The sequence below is a fragment of the Chelonia mydas genome, chromosome 1, assembly GCF_015237465.2.
Source record: "Chelonia mydas isolate rCheMyd1 chromosome 1, rCheMyd1.pri.v2, whole genome shotgun sequence".
Lineage (NCBI taxonomy): Eukaryota > Metazoa > Chordata > Testudines > Cheloniidae > Chelonia > Chelonia mydas.
The window spans coordinates 194,305,038-194,325,926 of record NC_057849.1 but is presented as its reverse complement, the minus strand read 5'-3'; the positions used below and the strand labels follow the sequence as shown (position 1 = coordinate 194,325,926).

Here is a 20,889-nt window from a genome sequence, read left to right as displayed (position 1 = left end):
CCTGAATGGAGCTCACAGACCACAGTTTGAGAACCTCTGCACTAGACAACTCTTCTGTAACTGAATATGTTGCTTTTTATCATTACCCTTTGTTTATAGTTTTCCAATTTGAATTTACTTTGTGAATTTTTAGACATTGAGGTAGATAGTTTGCCATGGTGCATCAGACTTGCAAAAAACAATGAGGGGAGGGATAGCTCAGTGGTTTGAGCATTGGCCTGCTAAACCCAGGATTGTGAGTTCAATCCTTGAGGGGGCCATTTAGGGATCTGGGGCAAAAATTGGGGATTGGTCCTGCTTTGAGCAGGGGGTTGAACTTAGATGACCTCCTGAAGTCCCTTCCAACCTTGATGTTCTGTGATTATATTACACAATATAACTTTAATTTAATAAGGGAGAATTCAGAGCAAGAAAATTTGATTGTGTAACTTTTGATTTTGCATCTGAGTCCTCATCTCTTATGTTGTTCAGGTTGCTATGGGACACTGGGAATGGAATCTGGAGTAATCCCTGATTCTCAGATTACTGCATCATCAAGTCTAGAATGGCCTGATGAAACAGGTCAGGCAAACATCTGGACTCCTGAAAGAGCCAGATTGAAAAGGCCTGGACCTCCTTGGGCTGCTTTTACCACTGATGGGTATCAGTGGTTACAAATAGACCTGAATAAAGAAAAGAGAATAACAGGTAAGCAGATCTGAGATGGCTTTTAAAATTGTATTTGGAAAGGTAGGAGTAGAGTAGGTTAATAACTGATGCAGTTTGAATCTGGGGTTATAGATCAGCAGCTGGCATTTGACTAATCAGAGCAATGATATTTCCATGGTCTTGGCATACCCAATAAATTCTAGAATTACAGGTGGACAAGTTAGGCTCCACTCTAGGGGGTGGTTTGGCATAGGATCTTTCCAACAAGTTTTGTGTAACTGATTCCCACCTTATATTGGTTTTTCAGCCTTGTCCTGTTTCTGCTGATTGTCCTCTTGGATCCACAAGGCTTTTCTGGCTTTCTTATATCCATGTTAATTCTCTTTAATGTGGCAGTTCACATTCTTTGAAGAGGATCACCCAAAGAAGGAGTTCCAATTTTACATAATACTTACAAACTAATTTTTGACTGCTGACTTCAGCCTTTTAGTGGTATCCACATCTTAATCTTCCTTTTTTTGTTTTTGTAACAGGGTCTAAAGTGATATCTGTTAGTCTGCATTCTTTTCGTAGTCCCGTTTTCTGATTAAGTAGTTAGATTTTATATCAAGTGACCTTCCTGTGATAAGGTTTTTCCTTGACACAATAACTACAAAAACTGCAGGGTTATACTTCTGCTTATAATCATTCTTAATTTGAAAAATGATGGATTCCAAGACTCATGCCTCATGTTGTTCTGATGCTTTCTTGTGTGCGTGTTGAAAGCCCTTTACTGGCCCTGTGCATTCCCATCTGTCATCTCATCATCTCTAACCATTTTCATGTGCATAAAGTGATACCCTTCTAGTTCAAAACTCACGAGTTTCACCTTGCCATCTCCCATTAACCCGAACTCTAGCTGCTGTCACTCATGCCTCATTATATTAAAAGTATGTAAACAGAACCAAAAAAACCCAGGAAAATCACCAAACTGAATCAATGTCCTTTCTAGATGTTCTCCCAACAACTGTTTCCCTTTCCCTTTTCTCTTCATACCATATGGCCTGTTGTCACTTTCCCCTAATTGTTGTATTTAGATTAGAAAGCTGCCTTTTCTTTGGACAGACCTTGCAGTAAACATACACTTTCATTTTAGTAGAGTGGGGTATGTGACCACAGAAGGAGAAAGTAACCATCTTTTATTCTTGCATGTTCTGTGTGTGTTACTAATGTCTGTGCATGTGCTCTTTCAACATTCACATGTCTCATTGAATTCATTGCTGTGTGCTTCAAAAATATTTAATTTTTTAAATATAGATGGCAGGAATGGCAATGCTAATTTATTTTTAACCTGTTTTCTGGTGGTTTTTTTCCTGCTTTGTAATTTTCTCCATATTTTCACTAAGCTATTTGGGCTGTGATCCCACACAGCAGCTATGTGCAAGCTTAACTTTTATGGACTACTCATGTCATAAAGTTAAGCAAGTGCTTAGTGCTTTCCTGGATTGAAGCTTTGATGAGTGGGATGTGTGTGACAGTTGGTTCTAGATAACTGTTAATTCAGTAATACAATAAGTGTTTTTGCAGTTTCACTGCATATTGAACAGCAGTGGAGTTTGGATCAGTCAGGTGGCAACTGTTGCATGAAGGGACTGATAACTATCAAACCATCTTACATTGAGATAACAATTAGTGTGTGCTGGGAAATGGAACCCCTGCCACTCTTCGTGCCTTAATTCAGAGGTTTTTCATGACTTTGCCATTGTGATCACTCTGTCTCCCCCTGTATATATAATATAACTGGCTTTTTTTCTATTGCTGTTATTCCATCTGTTCTTAGAATTTCCAGGGAGAGAGAGGATTAATTCATGTTGATTAAATCAGCCACCCATCTCTGAGAAGAGTTCTTCCCTAATTCTGTTCAGAAAGGCTGCTTGTGCCTTAGTATCTGTAGTAAATATTAATCTAGAGAGAGTTGTATCTGCTATTTTCTCAATTCCACCATGGACATGCTGCTTTCTATTTGTGGAAGTGGGTATGTTCCTCAGAAAGTAGAGGACAGGGTACCTCGGAGGTACACTATACTTGCTCTGTCCAGAACACAGAAGCTAAGAGCTTTAGGTCAAATCATGGCCATGTGCTTCAGTGGATGGCAGCATGTGTTTTGTGTGAAGTAGCAGAGAGTTGGAATACTGGCTTGTGGTGTCTGTCTTGGTCAGGGTCTGGGGATGTCCCTGGCATGTAAACCCAACTGTAGGGCGACCATTGCATGACAGGTTGCATTCACCTCTATTTCCTCTTCTGCATTAATTCTTCAAAGTTGTTTCACCTTTTCCTTATTGTGTGTGTTTGCAATCTGCCTCATGCCAAAAATGAATTAGTTTAGGTGGGAACGGTTATGTTCTCCAACACCTATACTTCAAGAAGACAATCCTAAACCATCCCCTTTTAAGTGGTCAGTTCAGTCCCACCGCCCGCTCAGGAATGGTCTTTGTAATCCAGGCTAATAGTCTCACTGCCAGTGGCTGTACTGGTTCATCAACTTCCATACAACAAACTTCTGTTCTCTTCATTCCATCTTCTCTCTGGCTGTGATTCACAGTTTTGATCTCTACTTTTCCTTTAATTTCATGCCGGTATTAATGCTTTCTATAAAAAACCTTTCTTAGACTATTATAATACTGTAAGTACCTGCCTAAGAAAGCTTGTGGTCTTTCAATGCTGCTTATATATAGCCTGTGAATCCAAAACCAGGCTTTGATTTTGTCTTTGTAAATCCAGAACACAAGGCCAAATGCAGCAGCCTGATGCCCCATCAAAAAATGCAAAGAAAAAAAACGTTAAGGATGTTTTCAGAAAAGTAATTTCAAATAATTATAAGGAGACAGTCACCAGATGAGGAAGTTATAGATCCTGATGATTTCAGAGGAAAACCTTTAAAATATTAACTGACAGAGGCGAACCTATGTTTGATTCCTCTACCTAAAGTTGCCATATCCTGGGTATATGCTTCATATTGTAAATCATTGCATGAAATCATTGACATAAACATTTTTCAAAGAGAGACATTTGGCATTTATGTAAATAGCAACCTTCATATTCACAGGCATTATAACTACTGGATCCACCATAGCAGAGTACTACTATTACATCTCTGCCTACCGAATTCTATACAGTGATGATGCACAGAAATGGACAGTATACAGAGAACCTGGTGTTGATCAGGATAAGGTAAACTTAGTAGAGATTTTCTAGATATAGTCACAGATGAGTGTTTAGATATTGTATATATGACCAGGCATAATGAGGAAAATTACCAAGTGATTTTTCTTCACAGCATGGTAAATTACAGTTTTGATCCTTGGCCCAAGAATAGCATATAAGCAAAATTTAAATTTGAATTCATACAAATATCAACGTTCATGAGATGTGGAAAATATACAAATATCCAGTAAAGATCTGAATTACAGAAGTGATATAGGGAGCAAAGCTCTCAATTGGAAAACTCCCATTATCACCTTTAGATTGACTTCCTATATTGTATTCCCTTCAGAATATCTAGATTTTTCCCCAAATAGATTTTTCTTCATCTTTAGTAACCTAGACCAGAGACATAGCGTAGTATTGGGATTTCTCCTTTCTCTACGCTGTTTCTGTTCATCTCCCCCCTATTTTCACAAAAATATTAGCGCACACTCTTTTTTTCCTCATGACATTTAACTAATTAAATTCCATAGTAAACATTTCATTTTTAAAAGTTCTCGTTCAGAATGAGTTATTGTAATATGTCACTTCAAAATAAATCCATATTAAAAATGTAAGATTATTAAACACATGACATATATGGCACTAAAAACTTTAAAGGTATCACTTGAATGGTGATAGGTAACAACAATTAGATAAGACTAATTCTCTCTCCTTAATTCTTCTCAGTGGTCTAAATTTGGATTCTGTTAAAATAATGGCAAAATTTCTGCTGACCGCACTGGAACGAGTTTTTGGTTTATTTTGCTGCAAATTTTTAGGCACAGTATAGGTTACCTGACGGGTTTCAGTAGGTGTCTAGAATCCAATAAAGTGCCTTTTCTAGACCCTAGGATAGACCCTAAGGTGAATACGGGTTTTTTAAATGTTAAGTTATGTTAATTTGCCGTGCTCTTTTCCATACACAGGCAAAATTATAAAGAATCCAACCATATGTGCGAAGTCTGATCATTTGACTGAATATACCAATACTTTTCTTGTGGAAAAAGATGCTCTCTCATGCAGCTGAACAACCAACAAACTGTCCCATTGCTACTCTGTTAAGCATACTCTTTAAAATTACACTAATAACTTTATTAAGATGCCACAAGTACTCTTCATTCTTTTTACTGATAGAGACTAACTCGGCTACCACTCTGAAACTAATAACTTTAACATCAGGCTTAGGAGTATTTCATAATGAGATTGTCCTACTGTGTCTCTTTGTATTACTGGTGTTACACTTTTGAGTGGGATTGCTCTCTTTTTTTCTTTCCCAAAATGTTCATGTAATGAAATAATATTCCAAGAAATGTTAGAGGAGACGGTGGCCAAACTTTTTAAAACCAAAAGTTAGCAATATTCAATTGTTTTTTTCTCATATCCAGGCTTGCCGTTCCAACACTTGCTGCTTCAGGAGGTAGGACCAGACTTGTCAATCATCCGAAAGGAGCTTGATTCACCCTTCTAGAAAATTTCCTGGTTCCCTCTGCCTCTTAACATAAGAACATAGCAAGCACTTCGAGGAATAACTCTGTAACCACACTAGAATTCTTTTGTTTCTCCTAGTTGGGAACATTTCTGTTCCAGTGTGCAGTATCTTGTGGTCTCCCCAACCCCCCTGGCTTCAAGCAGAGCCAGAGACCAAGAGGCCTTAAATGGACAGATCCCCCGCAAACATTCCTGGCAGAGAGGTCCTGTCCTTTCTGTATCTAGGAGGAGCCCTTCCCAGTGAGTGTGCTCTTGTAGGCTTCCTTCCAGTACCAGCAGAAGTGACATTCCAGTTGCTCAGCTGAAGTGAGGAACCTGGCAGCCTGAGTTCCGAGCAGTAGCCAAACAGGAAGGCCTAATCAAGAGGGTTCAACAGTTGTGAGAGCAGCACCACCATTGGTATAAATAATGGTGTCCTCGTTACCAGGTTTAGTTGTACATCTGCGAACGTGACAGCAACCAGCTCCAGTGCTGCTCCAGATGCCTCTTCCTGCACCTAAGGCTTCGTCAGACAGTCTCCTGGATGCCACTGGCAGATTAGGGGCTGCTTAGCTGAACTCTGCTCCAGAGCAGAAAAGCCCGTCCAGTCACTGAACAGTCGCACCCAAATGGCTGCCAGTGTTTTCAGCCAGCCCTGGGGTAAGTAGCTCACCACTGCTGATTTTAAACTCCCTAGTCACCCTAGAGATACCGTGCTGCAGAATTTATCCAATGATTGCTGCCCGTCTTGGACAACTGAACCGTTTTATCATCCTCCATCTCAATCATCACTATGGCTAGTGTAGGATAGCCTACCATCTGAGCTGGTCCTGAGAGCCTCCTCTTCTTCTCTGGACATGGGCTTTTATTCAGGAGAAGGCAAGCAAAGGTCAAGTATATCACTCAGAGGGAATTTCAAATAAGGTGACATTGACCCCTTCTGCTTTGGACTCCATTCTCTTGGAGGAGATGAAAGTGTTCCTGCAACCTATGAGAGGAAGCAAAGGCAGTCTTCGTCCTACCCTGCCTAGCCTCTACAAGAATATGGCTGACAGAAATTGGACGTAGATCTGAACCTCTTGGAGCTAACCAATTTCACTGATCCTTCATCTCATAAAGGATTAAATCTATAGCTCTGGAAATGAGAAGCCAAAGACAAGAAAGAGACATGTACTGAGGTCACCTGAGGACTCACTCATCTGAGAATTTCCTCTTCCAGACAACTTGCCTGCCTCAGGTTTTGATTCAAAGGAAGAATCCCAGGAATGGCTTGTCTTCTCTCTTCACTTTCTCTCCTGCCAAATATCCGCTCTGTATATTGGTACGCACGTGGTTTCAGGGTTAAACACAGGATAGTGAATCAACAAAGATGTACTTTCCTTAAGTTTCCAAAGTGGAACTCTTGATCCAGTCCTGGAAAATATTTAAAAGCAGAGTGAGGACTATCAAACAGGTTTAATCAGAACTCTGAAATGGCTCAAGTTTAACAAAGCCTCAGAGTTGAAGTCAGACTGCTGCCCTCACAAAGGGTTTACTCAGCCATTGCTAACCCTGAGAATCAGTCATCCTTTCAGAAGGCAATCTCCTATCCAAAGAGCTCAGTGATCACAGGCAAGAGACCTCCTGGTTCTATGGCCACATCTGCAGGACTTGAGCGTCTTCTCTTCTGCTGCTGCTACATGCTTTGTTTGCTATTTTGGCCTATATGGGTTTCCTCTCAGAAGATACCTGGCTGGGCCTAAGGACCTGAAATCAACTACTACATAAAATTGCTCTCTCAGAGCAGTGTTCATATAAGATATGTGCCTTGTTCCATTTGCTTTGTGGCTATCCAGGAGCACAATAATAAGGCATTTGGGGACTGTACAATGGAAGGCAGCCATCCAAAGACTTGATGGCTTCTTTACTGAGCAGTTTATTTTTGAGTGCTTTGAATGCTTAGACAAAGCAGTGTCCTAGAAGTCAAAGATTAGGATGAGAAAATCCTGCCATTGGCAAGATACCAGAGGAAAGATTTACAAACCTCCAGTTAGGAACAAACAGTCCTTTTGAGGTTGTTCTTCATCTAACTTCTGCTGATGAGACAGTAACTTGATGGAGAGGGTATTGGAACAGATCCTGCAGTAAAAGTCCCAGAAGTATTTTCTCCAGATATTCACCCTGAACAACAAAAATACTTCCCTTCTCTCCTGTACCCATCTGAAGGGGGGAAACCCTGTGGAGTCATGCTTCTCCAATGTCAGCTAGTAGCCTGCCACCTCTTTGGATCAGTGGGCGACAGAAGTAGTTGATAAAGGTTCTGTAATAGAATTCAGATCCCTTGCAGCTAATTCCTGCCTCCTCCGTCCAACCCCCTTTTCTTATTTCCAGTTTCTGATAAAGTATATCCATATGATTTGGGAGGTCGCTGTCCCACTTGCCGGTCGTTGAACCAGTACAAGACTGGAGAGAGACTCAGGGACCAATTCCACATTCTTCTTCATCCTACGCAGTCACAAGGGATCAGAGTTATCCTGGATTTAAAGAGCTTGAATGTGCATCCACTTCAAAGATTCTTATTCCTTCTCTTCCACGTTCACCTTCACGCGATTACAAATTGCTCCCAAGAAGAGCTCTTATCATTAGCCTGGAGTTAAACCAGGAATGGATTCAAATTGGGACACCTGGTTGAGAAACTGGACAAGATTGCAATTACTAATGTGCTGGCCTTTCTTGTTACCTTTCATCTTGCAATTCTAACCCATATTGTGATGGGAAGTCTTCTATTGACAGTTGAAACATAGGAAAAGGTGTCTTCATTACTTTTATTTTGTGTATCAGAATTCTTAGGATAGCTTGGAAACAGTCACACTGGGAAGTCTTCTGGAGGGGGGAGTAAGACACTCCCTGGTGACTGACAGGACTGGTCCTGCCTGCTGAAGCTACACAGGAAAACTGACTAGGAACTGTGAATGAGCCTTGGGCAGCCTGAGAAGAAACGGAATCAGCCATTGATTTTAATTCTAGCTTTGACTGCCCTCTTCTGGCCTTTAAGGTAAAATCTTCACTCTTTAGCCTGATAATTAGACTTTATGATTGTCAAAGATGTTTAATTGGATCACTCTCCTGCCTGAGAATAGAAAGGCTTTCTATTTTTATACTTAGATATTTGCCTTTTCTACAGAGTATTTGAACTATGTGTTTTTGTCTCTAGTATAGTGACCACCTGCAAATTCCTGAAGTAGAATGCAATATGTAGCTTGAAATTCAGTTGTGGTTAATAAAATTAAGTCTTAAATAAAAGAAGAAATATTTAAAAATACATTTGTAGTAATGTACTTAACCAAAACCCGCCAGTTGTGATGAAAAAGTATATTTAAATAATTGGAGCAAAAAGAAATCTATAGTTATACTGTAGTATACTTTCCTCTGCTCTTAGATCACTTTCTATACAGCTGTGCTTTTCAGTGGCCCCGTATATGCAGATGTTCTCCCTTTGATTCTTAAATATATGCATACTTCACACATCTGGAGGTTTTATTCCAATTTATATTTTTAAAAATAAGTTTAAAAAGTCAAGAGTTGAACACTGTTGAAACTCTTGCTAGTAGCTTTGTAACTCTTGCAAGTTATAAGGGAAATTGTGAGAAGAAAATGGTGGTGCAACCAGGGCTTTTAGGAGTGTGTTTCTGCTACTGCTTCTAACCTTTTATTCTGAAAAAATCAGAAGGAAGCATTTGAAGTGGTGATTAATGAAAAGTGAAAGATGAAAGTCAACCTGTTGTTGCTTTCTGAAGGGGAGGGGGAAACAGCAGGGGCAGATGGGAATACAAAGAGAAGATGGAAGTTAATTTTTAATCTAAAAAAAAAAAAATCTCTGCTTCCCTTATATGTGTTTTCATGTTAAAAAAATAACGGAGTTTAAGACCAATCTGATTGAGAGACTACTTCAGTGCTTGGTACCATAAATTTGACCTAAATAGAAAGAAGCAGTGAATGAGCAGCAATACTGTTCATTGTTAACCTTAGTGAAGACACTGGCTAACATTATCAAAAGCAACTAATTGTTTTAGTTGCTTCCATTCTTGGGTGCCCAGTTTGAGAGAGCTTAAAGAGATTAATTTTCAGAAAATGCTGAGCACATGCCTGAAAATCTGTGCCTAATAAGGTGTTAAATTGGGTTCCCAGAACCCCTATACACATTAGGAAATTTTGGCCACTGTTTGGCATGTTTTAAAAAAAAATAAAAATCACCTTTTGCAATTGGGTGTCTTAATCCATGAGCAAAAAGCATGTTTAGCCAGTTGCAGACCAATCTTGCTCCATTCAGTAGTGTTTATTGATTAGCATTACGTTATTAAACAGTCTAGAAAATTGAAGAAAGCGTTCTTTCCTATTGCTGTTTCCTATTATCCTAGCAATAGAAACAGGCATATAGCACAAACAAGAATACAAGTGAGTAGTTAGGAGAACAGATCTTTGTGCACTAGGCATCAGCCCACTCATTTGTCTTTCTCCTGAAAGTGCTCTCCTTCTGTGGGGCCCATAAATGCTACCCTATGTCAGTAAGAACTGTCAGCACACTATTAAAGAAAATAGTCCTAAGTTAGAGCCATCTTCTGTGTGTCTCAGTCTGCTCTTGTGATCTGTTAGATTATAAGAATTTTGGGATGGGGACCACGACTTCCTCTAAACTGTGCAGCACAGAGCACACTGTCTGAACAGTTGGATATTTTAGCTTCTATTTTAAAATAAACGGAATAGACTCCTTTTGCCAACATACTTTCTGAGCAAATGAGGCCCATAATATATTTGCAGGCTTCAGTGTCTCGTTTATGCACTTATCATTCTGAAGAATGTTTTGATAAAACCCTGGAGCCTGGTGTATGGTATACTGAGAACGTCTTTAATTTTGTGCACGCGCGTGCACACACACACAAACCCCCCACCCACCCACCCTCTGTTAACAGCATGCTATCCATGTACTAATGTTATATATTTTGGTGAATGAAATGACTTTCTGTCCCTTCAGAAAGTAAAAGTAGAAAGAAAGTTGAATTACACCTCTAGTTTGGTTAGTGTTTTCAAACTTGAGAAAATATACTTTAATCCCTAAGTATGTAATGCTAGTCTAAAATCATGGAAATGAATCCCTGAAAGTCCATGAAGATTTTTGTTGCTTTTATTCCCTCACATAATAAAATAAAACACTACTTACTTACAACCAGATCATATATCTTAACCACCTTTTAAAAGAGGTTTTCACTAGGGCTGTCAAATGATTAAAAAAAATTAATCATGATTAATCACGCTGTTAAACAGTAAGAGAATACTATTTATTTAAATATTTTTGGATGTTCCCTACCTTTTCAAATATATTGATTTCAGTTACAACACAATACAAAGTATACAACACTCACTTTATATTTATTTTTTATTACAAATATTTGCACTGTAAAAACCAAAAGAAATAGTAGTTTTCAATTCACCTAATACAAGTACTGTAGTGCAATCTCTATCATGAAAGTTGAATTTACAGATGTAGAATTATGTACAAAAAATAACTGCATTGTTTTATTTTTGAATGTAAAACTTTAGAGCCTACAAGTCCACTCAGTCCTACTTGTTCAGCCAATCGCTCAGACAAACAAGTTTGTGTACATTTGCAGGAGATAATGTTGCCTGCTTCTTATTTACAGTGTCACCTGAAAGTGAGAAGAGGCATTCACATGGCACTGTTGTAGCCAGTGTCGCAAGTTATTTACGTGCCAGATTCATATGTCCCTTCGTGCTTCGACCACCATTCCAGAGGGCTTGTGTCCATGCTGATGATGGGTTCTGCTTGATAACGATCCAAAGCAGAGCGGACCGACGCATGTTCATTTTCATCATCTGAGTCAGATGCCACCAGCAGAAAGTTGATTTTCTTTTTTGGTGGTTCAGGGTCTCTAGTTTCCGCATCAGAGTGTTGCTCTTTTAAGACTTCTGGAAGCATGCTCCACATCTCGTACCTCTCAGATTTTGGAAGGCACTTCAGATTCTTAAACTTTGAGTGAAGTGCTGTAGCCATCTTTAGAAATTTTACATTGGTACCTTCTTTGCGTTTTGTCAAATCTGCAGTGAAAGTGTTCCAAGACTGCTATAACATTAAGTATGTGGAGAATGCGGGTAAAACAGAGCAGGAGACATAACTATTCTCCCCCAAGGAGTGCAGTCACAAATTTAATTAACACATTATTTTTTTAATGAGCATCATCAGCATGAAAGTAGGTCTTCTGGAATGGTGGCCAAAGCATGAAGAGGCATGCAAATGTTTAGCATATCTGGCATGTAAATACCTTGCAATGCCGGCTACAAAAATGCCATGCGAACGCCTGTTCTTACTTTCAGATGACATTGTAAATAAGAAGCGGGCAGCATTCTCTCCCATAAGTGTAAACAAACTTGTTTGTCTTAGCGATTGGCTGAACAAGAAGTAGGACTGAGTGGACTTATAGGCTCTAAAGTTTTTTACATTATTTTGGTTTTGAGTGCAGGTACGTAACAAAAATCTACATTTGTAATTACAGTATTGCATGAGGTGAATTGAAAAATACTATTTATGTTATCATTTTTTCAGTGCAAATATTTGTAATACAAATAATATAAAGTGAGCACTGTACACTTTGTATTTTGTGTTGTAATTGAAATCAACATATTTGAAAATGTAGAAAAACATCCAAAAATATTTAATTTCAATTGGTATTCTACTGTTTAACAGTGTGATTAAAACTGCTATTAATTGTGATTGATTTTCTTGCGTTAATCACGTGAGTTAACTGCGGTTAATCGAAAGCCCTAGTTTTAACTTAGTGTTAGTTGTGAAAGTATGTGATATCTATAATCTTATATATGACATAAATTTGAAATTAGAATTTCAGCTCAGATTCTTGCTTGTTTGGACCCAAAACTAGATGTGTGATACACAGTGTTCGTTGCTGCATTTTGTAACTCTTCCTTTATGGTGCTATAACAATCACTGATCTGGGTGTGAATCTACAGAAGTAGGAGTAAATCTTCCTTTGTATGTTTTTTTAACACATTACTTTTCTGCCATGGAAGCATCTTAGACATTTCTAACATTGCCTATCACTATAATATCATCTGGTGCTATGATAGTATGCAGTCATAACTCCACCATTGCATACATCACAGTGTGCATTTTAAAAATTAACCTGCACTGGTCTCTCACTGTATCTGTATTACTGTAGTGCCTAGGACAGTGATTCTCAAATGTGGCCGTCTTGGAGCTCTTTTCCCAAATTGCCTGCTGCTGCCACTACTCTGCTCCCTGCAGCAGCCACCAAAGCCCACGGTGGGCGCAGCAGCATTTCCCTGTACTGTAGTAGGGCTGCTGCCTCTGTGAATTCCATAGAGATGAACAACTGAAGCGCCCTCTCTGTGATCCCTGTGTGTCAGAGCTTGACAAGTTTTGATGTGCAAAGCATTCAGATCACTTCAAAGAACCTGTGCATGTGGCTGTAGTGATGCTACACATGTTTCCAACAACTGTTATACATGAGTGTGCATTCAGGGCACTTTATTTCGTGAAGAGCAAATACAGAAACAAGCTTACTGACAAAAACCCAGAGGTTGCACTCTGACTAGTACTGGAAGAGAGGAGTCATGATCAGTTCCCTTTCAAGAACCTTTTGAAATTAAAAAAGTTCATATTTACAACTATTTGGCTACAAAAAAGTGAGATAGTTTTGTTACAAACTTTTTAAAAAATTGTTAGTAATAGATAGTAATATAGCTAGTAAAAACCGTGTAACTTGTGGTATTAATAGTACATATTATTCTTTATACTGAAAAGATGTATTGTTTTATTTACATGACTCTTTCAAATAACCAAGTGACTAGATTATCACTAGTATAATATTTTAACGTTCAAAACTGTGGCCACTGTGAATATGCTGTGGCCACACATTTGGCCACAGTAAAAACTCATTTGAGAACCACTAGCGTAGGAACTCCCTGCACAGACCAGGACCTCATCCTATTAGGTACACAACAAAAAGACTGTCCCTGTCTCAAAGAGCTTGCGTTGATCCATAGTCTGGCAGAGAATACAATGCTGTGCTTTATAGGGGATTTGGCTTTACCTAGACTCTATTCTGTCCTATGTAAAGAAGTGCAAAACTTGCAGTTGACCAGAATATGTGTATAAGACTCTATTGTGCATTATAAGATGACTGTACCCGGACCATAATTTTCTCTCTGTGATTAGATTTTTGTATAAAAGCAAAGATTGTATTGGCATATGCATATCTGAGCAATGCGCGAATGAGGAAGTTTGGGGTAAGTGCTCTTGCAGTGGGAGGCTGGCAATGACTTCTATTCAAGCACTTTTTAATCCACTACAAACTGCACTCCATCCTTTTACATAAATATTCAGTGACATATAAGTTCCTGAACTAGAGATCTTATGTTAATCATATCCAATTTACAGTAGATAAACTTGTGATATTGTATAAGTAATCTTAATTAAAGGAAGAATGGAGAAACTGGTAGGAATTTTTGTTTTCTTTCTTGATTTATTGATGGTAAAGGGGCAGGTGTTTTGACTTTCAATAGGGAATTAGCTGTCTGCTGCCTTTTTCCTGTAGATGGAGCTAAAAGTCCATGTGATGATCTAGCATTATCTTTTCCTTCCCACCCTTTTGATTAATAGAGGATTATGAAAAATACCAGTCATGAGTTGGGGCTGCATCTAGAAGGTTGTAACAGACTAACGCTGCAGTAACGAAGGCCCTTGTGCATTGAGGTGCCACAAGGTTTTAATCTCAGTTTTGCTTTATGTCTCTAAGACGTCTCTAATGCTGGCAGAAAAGAAAATGCAAACAATACGTAGAAACATTTCCCTTGATTCAAATGCAAACGATGTCATCCTCTAGCTGTCTCAGAACCTTGATGAGATAGGCTTCTGGGAAAGACAGAAGTTATGCTTGTGGATAGAATACACTTTGAAGAACTATAGGGGGCACTTGCCCTATCTCCATCAAAATAATGCTCCACATAGCTGCCCTGGACTGATCCTAGAAAGAGCATCTAGACAAACTTTTTTCCACTCTTAGCTGATCAGAATATACCCTATCCTGCGAGACACAAACTTGGCCACAGTAATCAGATGTTCATAAACTTAGAGCTGATTGTTGTAATTCACTCTTCATTCGGGCACTAAAGAAATGACAGCTGGCGCAGAGTGCACCTTCTGGCTAACCCGGGTTGATAAGAACACAGTATGTTTGTGTCCAGATAACTGCCTATCGAATAGCAGATCAAGTTTGAAACCCTACCCTTGACCTAAATGATCGTGACAGGCTGGGTCAGCAGATCCTCTAAAAACGATAGAACAAAGTATGTCTGTAGGGACTCTAGCAGGCTTATGGAAAGTATTGTTTCCATGTCTTTGTTTTAGATATTTCTGGACAATATGAGGAAGTTGCCTCCATTCCCGGGATTACTCAGTGGTCAACCCTAATCAAGCTTGCTCTCTCAGGGTTGTTTATGATAGACTGCGTCGGTTGAAATTGCCATATATATCCCATTAATATACCAACAGGGAAGTGCAGGCTCAAATAGACCTTGGCTCCCAGGTTTTTTTTTTTTTTTCCACCAAGGAGGGTCTAGTTACCAGTATTTTTCAAGGCCACCTCCTGCTTACACTGCAAAGGGAAGGAGGGAAATAACTTTCTATTGGGATCTCATCCCCTCCTTGTAGTATGGACCAACCAACCCATGCCCCCGAATTTCCGGTCAGATTTGTCTGATCATGTTCAGTACCTTCAGAGACACTGAATTTGGTTTCTCTTTTTCCAGCACACATTCAGAGTAGTCTTTCTAAGTCATTAATGTGTGTCAGGTTTAGTGATGGTGGTCAGATAGTAACTATGTAATAGCTGGCATTTGTTTGATTTTCTATGTGAAAATAATTCATGGCCTGTAAAGTTCCATGACTAAAATAATCCACTATTTTTACCCTGAACAAATATATGGAATTGTTCCTAAAGGTCTTTTTGTGGGTTTTTCAAAATTCCAGAGTCCCTTTTGTTTTCATATCAAGATTTACAACCTCTGTAGACTGCAACCATACAAGCACTAGAGTGTAATGTTGATTACATACTTGAGCAGGTCTTGAATTCCATTCAGTAGAGGTTTTATCCATACACATGACAACCTAAAATATTATAAAGGCATCAACAGTTTTTTTTGGCATTCTGTTGTTGCAACTGCCTGCCATATTTGAGGTCTAAGTACAAGACTGATGGATATAAGATGCATAATTATCTATCAGTAAGATTAGACTCTTGCCATAGGCGTTATACGTAAAATGACAATGGAGTAATGTCATGATACCTGGCAGATTTTATACTGAGACAATGGTACTGGAAATGAGGTAGGTGATGGGCACTAAAGTTATTTCTACTTGTCTACTCTTGAGGTAAGATGTTGAGGTTTTGGTTCATGCTTCTCTGCAATTAGTCACCCTTTCTCTTTGAGAAGCTTGTCAGCAGCACTGTTCTGGGAAACAGGTAATAGGTCCTAATTACACAATGCAGCGTACTGCTTATTTGGTTAATTGAAGTTGTTAAATACGGCATAGTTAGCAATGAATTGGTATAGCATACGTTGTAGGAGCTAATAATTCAGTTTGAATGTCTTTTTTTCTTTTTCTAGATATTTCAAGGAAACACTGAGTATTACCAGGAAGTTCGCAATAATTTCATTCCACCTATTATTGCACGTTTTGTTAGGGTTAACCCATTAAAATGGCATCAGAAAATTGCAATGAAAGTGGAACTGCTAGGATGTCAGTTTAATATAGGTAAGACCATTAAAAATGCCTCAGTCACTGTAAAACACTGGAATATGTTTGTAGATATCACCTAATTTAACTTCTGGCTTTGTTTTCCATCAGAAATCATGACAAAATGTTTTTTCTCTAAAATATTTTTGAGGAGGATCAGAAAAATCTCATCTTCCTGTAACGTCCACTGGACTAATATTTTCTAGTTTAATTGACACTCAGAATATTCTGAGACTTATGTAACCTGGAAAATACCTGCTTGAAGTGCTCCATGGATAAGCTCCTTGTATCAAAGATATTAGCAATTGGCTTTTACTTTTCATGGGCTCATGTCCTTTTCTGACTGAACAAAATGAATGAGTCCTTTGGTAAACTGGCCACATTTTCCTTTCATATGAAGGGAGCTTGTTCAACTTAAGCCAGCACCATGATTGGGTAAACTTTTTTCCTAAATATCTTTATCCAGGTCGGGCTCCAAAACTTACCATGCCGCCGCCACCACCACCACAAAGTAGCAACGACTTCTCCCTGCAGACTGACAAAACAACCTCCACTCCTGAGATCAAAAACACCACTGTGACTCCAACTGTAACCAAAGGTATCAACACTTAAGTGGTGATAGTGTTTGAGAACTGTAGTAATAGGTCGTATGTTAACATATCTTTCACTGGTGTTTGCAATGTTGTTGGTCCCATGATATTAGAGACAAGGTGTGCAAAGTGTTACCTTTTTTTGGACCAACTTCTTTTGGTGAGAGACAAGCTTTCAAGCATCACAGAACTTTTCCTCTGTGTCGCTCGAAAGCTCATCTCAACAGAAGTTGGTCCAATAAAAGATATTACCTCACCCACTTGTCTCTCTTACGCCAACATAGTTTATCTAAATGTAAATTATTTTGGATTTACTTTCTGCCCTTTATGGTGCGCTGAACTTATACCTGCTACAACAAATCCTATCACACTCACTTTTCCTTTTGAAATATTTATATTACTACAGTGGAGCCCCATACAATGGGTAACGATTTATAGCTACATTCTGCCCTCAGATATGCAAATGTACAAATCCTTTGGAACAGCTTCTATATGAAAGATTAAAAAGACTGGGACATTCCAGCTTAGAAAAGAGATGACCAAGGAGGATTTGATAGAGGTCTATAAAATCATGAACGGTGTGGAGAAAATAAATAGGGAAGTATTATTTAATCCTTCACATAACACAAGAACTAGAGGTCACCCAATGAAATTAATAGGCATCAGGTTTAAAACATAATCAAGTACTTCTTCTCACAACACACAAGCAACCTGTGGAACTCGTTACCAGGGAATGGTGTGAAGGCCAAAACTGTAATTGGGTTAAAAAAAAAATTAGATACGTTCATGGAGGATGGGCCCATCGATGGCTATTTGCCAAGATGGTCAGGGGGACAACTCCGTGCTCTGGGCGTCCATAAACCTCTGAGTGCTAGAAGCTGGGACTGGACAATAGTGGATGGGTCACTCAATAATTGCTCTCTTCTGTTCATTCCCTCTGAAGCATGTGGCACTGGAAGACAGGATCCTAAGCTAGATGGATCATTGGTCTGACCCAGTATGGGCATTCTTAAATATTCAGGTGCCCTTTTGAGCTAGAATTTTGAAATTGGGTACACCTCTTCATTCGAGGCCACTGATCACAAGAAAGAAAAATTCCAGATTTGAACTTTCCATCTGAGTGAGTTCACCAAAAAGACATCAGTGTCTGTCTTATTGAATTTCAGCCCTTTGTTACCTATTGTCAAAAAGTGATGAATTCTAATATTGTACATTAATGCCATTAATTTCTTCCATGAAGCATCCATGCTGGTATGAAACCTCATCACTCTGATTGATTTTTAGCTAAGAAAATTGTCAAAAGTGAGTAAGAGCACTACAAGTGCAGGCAGTGATGAAGGGCAGTTGGGACAGTAGTCCAAAGAGTAGGCTGCTGCTAAATGATATACGAATACTGTTTAAATATTGTTGACACCTTCAAGTCAATTTTAAGTATTAAGTTCAGAAGTCTGTGTTCCCGTGCTGTTCTAATTTTCTTTAGGTTGATATTCAGGCAAATTGTAATTTGAACTGTTTTTTCATATACAAATAATAAGAAATCTTCTGACTCCGATATAGTAGCTTGGAAAAACTACTGATTGTACATATATGTGGAAAAATTGGGTGTTAAATTTATTATTATTTAACATTTACATTTAAGGTAGCACCTAGAGGCCAGCCTGGTCAGGACCCCATTGTGCTAGGCACTGTACAAACATATAAAAAATTATGGTGTCTTCCCTAAAGAACTTGTGAACTAAAAATGGATGTGCAAAAAGTTATCCTGTCCTACACCACTTTTGTTTAATGGATTTCAGATGTGGCACTGGCAGCGGTCCTAGTTCCAGTATTGGTGATGGTCTTCACTACTCTCATTCTGATCTTAGTGTGTGCATGGCACTGGAGAAACCGGTAAATGAATGGATGATTAGCACTCATGTAAAGTATTTTAATTTAACATGTAGGTATGAAATACACTGCATATGTAAGTATGGAAACTGTAGTTAAACCCTTTCCAGAATGGATTTATTAGTTCATTCATATATGAAGAGGAAATGTTCTGCATTCTGAAGATTCCATATTTTATTGGCTAGCATTATGAAGGTTTGCTGTATTCTACAGAGTTCTTTCCTGAAATTTTGGGAGACACTAGTTTGTGGGGGATTATATTTTGAACGTTGAGCACCAGCTACAGCCAAGGGCATAGTCAAGGCCTTCTCTCCCCAGTCAATTCAAAGGGATCCAGCCTAATACATGACCCAGCAGTCTCCTTTCATGATGGCCAGTTGAGGAGGTGCTGAAATTGGAAAGTTGCAGCTTCATATCCTCCAACGACCACCAGCTATCAGGTTTTATAATAGAAATCATTACTAGTCTGTAAACATTTCAGTGCTATAACTTGTCGGGATTTTTCTTCTGAAGCAAAATGTTTGCTAAATCAGTATTAATGTGTTTTTGCATTTGAATATGGTAGCTAAATGTGTCCAACTTTTTATTTTTTTCCAGAAAGAAAAAAGCTGAAGGAACATATGACTTACCTTACTGGGATCGCGCAGGTAACAAAATGGTGACAAAGTCTCTGGACTCAGTGCCAGCCTCAATGAGCATTAGTGTTTAAAACATGCATTTTAAACAATGATACTATCTGTAACTTCATCTTTACTAGCTTGTTGTAACACAGTGGTACTGAATTCCTCTTCCATTCAGACTTGTAACTTTTATTTCTGTATGTTGGCTTCAAAAATAGGAAGACTCTTTTTTTCCCAAAGTATACTATTAGACCTCCACTCAGAATCTTGTAATACTGACTTGAAATTCTACACAGGAAAGGTTGGAATCTTTCCATTTAAACAAGAGAAACAGAACAAGGAATCTCATTTTGAGCAATAATTTTTATATACAGTAATCAGATATCCTGAGAGTTCTGAATATTGATGAACTTTTGTAGGATTTTTTAGTACTGAAAACACTTTAGTATGCTTGTCAACTTTATTTTCTATTTCCCCATTGCTCTTTTCAGTGCATGAGATTTTCTCAACCTTCCACGCCTATATTATATCTGATTAGCTTCTTGTGATTTTTCACCTTGTGAAAATCCTCAGTTTAACACACAAACACCCACCTTGTTTTAAGGGGTGGAGTTAAAATCTATAGCCTAGGAGTGCTAATACACAGGGCTCCTTATTCACTAAGAATGCTCACTGTTCAACACAAGAAGTTTGTGTTTAAAACTATTCAAATGGCCTCTGCAATATTTTCCATGCTGTATTTTGAACCTAAAAATAATTTATTTACTGAAATGCTTACAACTGTGTTCTAGGACCAGCAATGGTGGTAACACAGGGCTAGATTCTTCATTCTGTCCCTGTTGCTTTGGAAATGATATCAGTTAAAAATGGAGCGGAAGCCTTATTATTGAGCCTCCTGCCTTTTGTCAGACAGATTTGTTGGACATCAGTAACTTCAACAGTGTATTAAATGTAGTTTTATGATTGTCTGGTAAAGTATCCTATAAGCTCCAGGTGTTCTGTGAATAGTGATAACTAATTTGTTGACCTTTCATTTCCCAGGGGTGGGGGGTAGGGCAAGGCAAGCCGTTTTCACAGAGACTAAGAAAGTGATACTTTTAGCATCTTTAGTAACTTACATGAATGAATTACCACTGACTTTTTATTATGCATTGTTGTAAGTTCTTACATCTTTTATTTCTAAAATCTTGAAGGGTGGTGGAAAGGCATGAAGCAGTTTCTCCCTGCCAAGTCAGCAGAGCATGAAGAAACCCCTGTTCGCTATAGCAACAGTGAAGTTAGTCACCTGAGACCAAGAGAAGTCCCAACGATCTTACAGACTGAGTCTGCAGGTACCTGTTTTTTGTTGTGGACCATGTATTTTGGCTTAATGTGTGAAATGATTTATACTGGATGCATTTGCTATAGCTGAAATCTGGTTTTACCCCTCATCTCCTATTTGTGCTGGAGAGAGAGAGAGCGAGCAAAAGACTTGACTTTGGTATATTCCTCCTTTCCTCCCTACCTGTTCTGTCTTCTCATAGTTATTCAGATTATAAAGGTTCCTCTGGCATATCCTAATTTTTGAGTGTTTGATTTTGCAACCTTAGTGTTGTGTGTAACTTCCTAAGGTCAGGTCTACACT

General features: G+C 38.6%; 1 protein-coding gene across 5 annotated transcripts in view; it reads left to right on the top strand.

Moving 5' to 3' along the window:
- DCBLD2 (discoidin, CUB and LCCL domain containing 2) overlaps nt 1–20,889 on the top strand; it is a 73,752-nt gene that overhangs the window by 36,698 nt on the left and 16,165 nt on the right. For all 5 annotated transcript variants that reach the window (XM_043538606.1, XM_043538605.1, XM_037908392.2 and 2 more), the window contains exons 8-14: nt 472–687; nt 3,734–3,858; nt 16,039–16,186; nt 16,635–16,766; nt 18,555–18,648; nt 19,243–19,292; nt 20,459–20,596. In XM_043538606.1, coding sequence (XP_043394541.1) covers nt 472–687; nt 3,734–3,858; nt 16,039–16,186; nt 16,635–16,766; nt 18,555–18,648; nt 19,243–19,292; nt 20,459–20,596 — 903 coding nt within the window. The remainder of the gene's footprint in view (nt 1–471; nt 688–3,733; nt 3,859–16,038; nt 16,187–16,634; nt 16,767–18,554; nt 18,649–19,242; nt 19,293–20,458; nt 20,597–20,889) is intronic.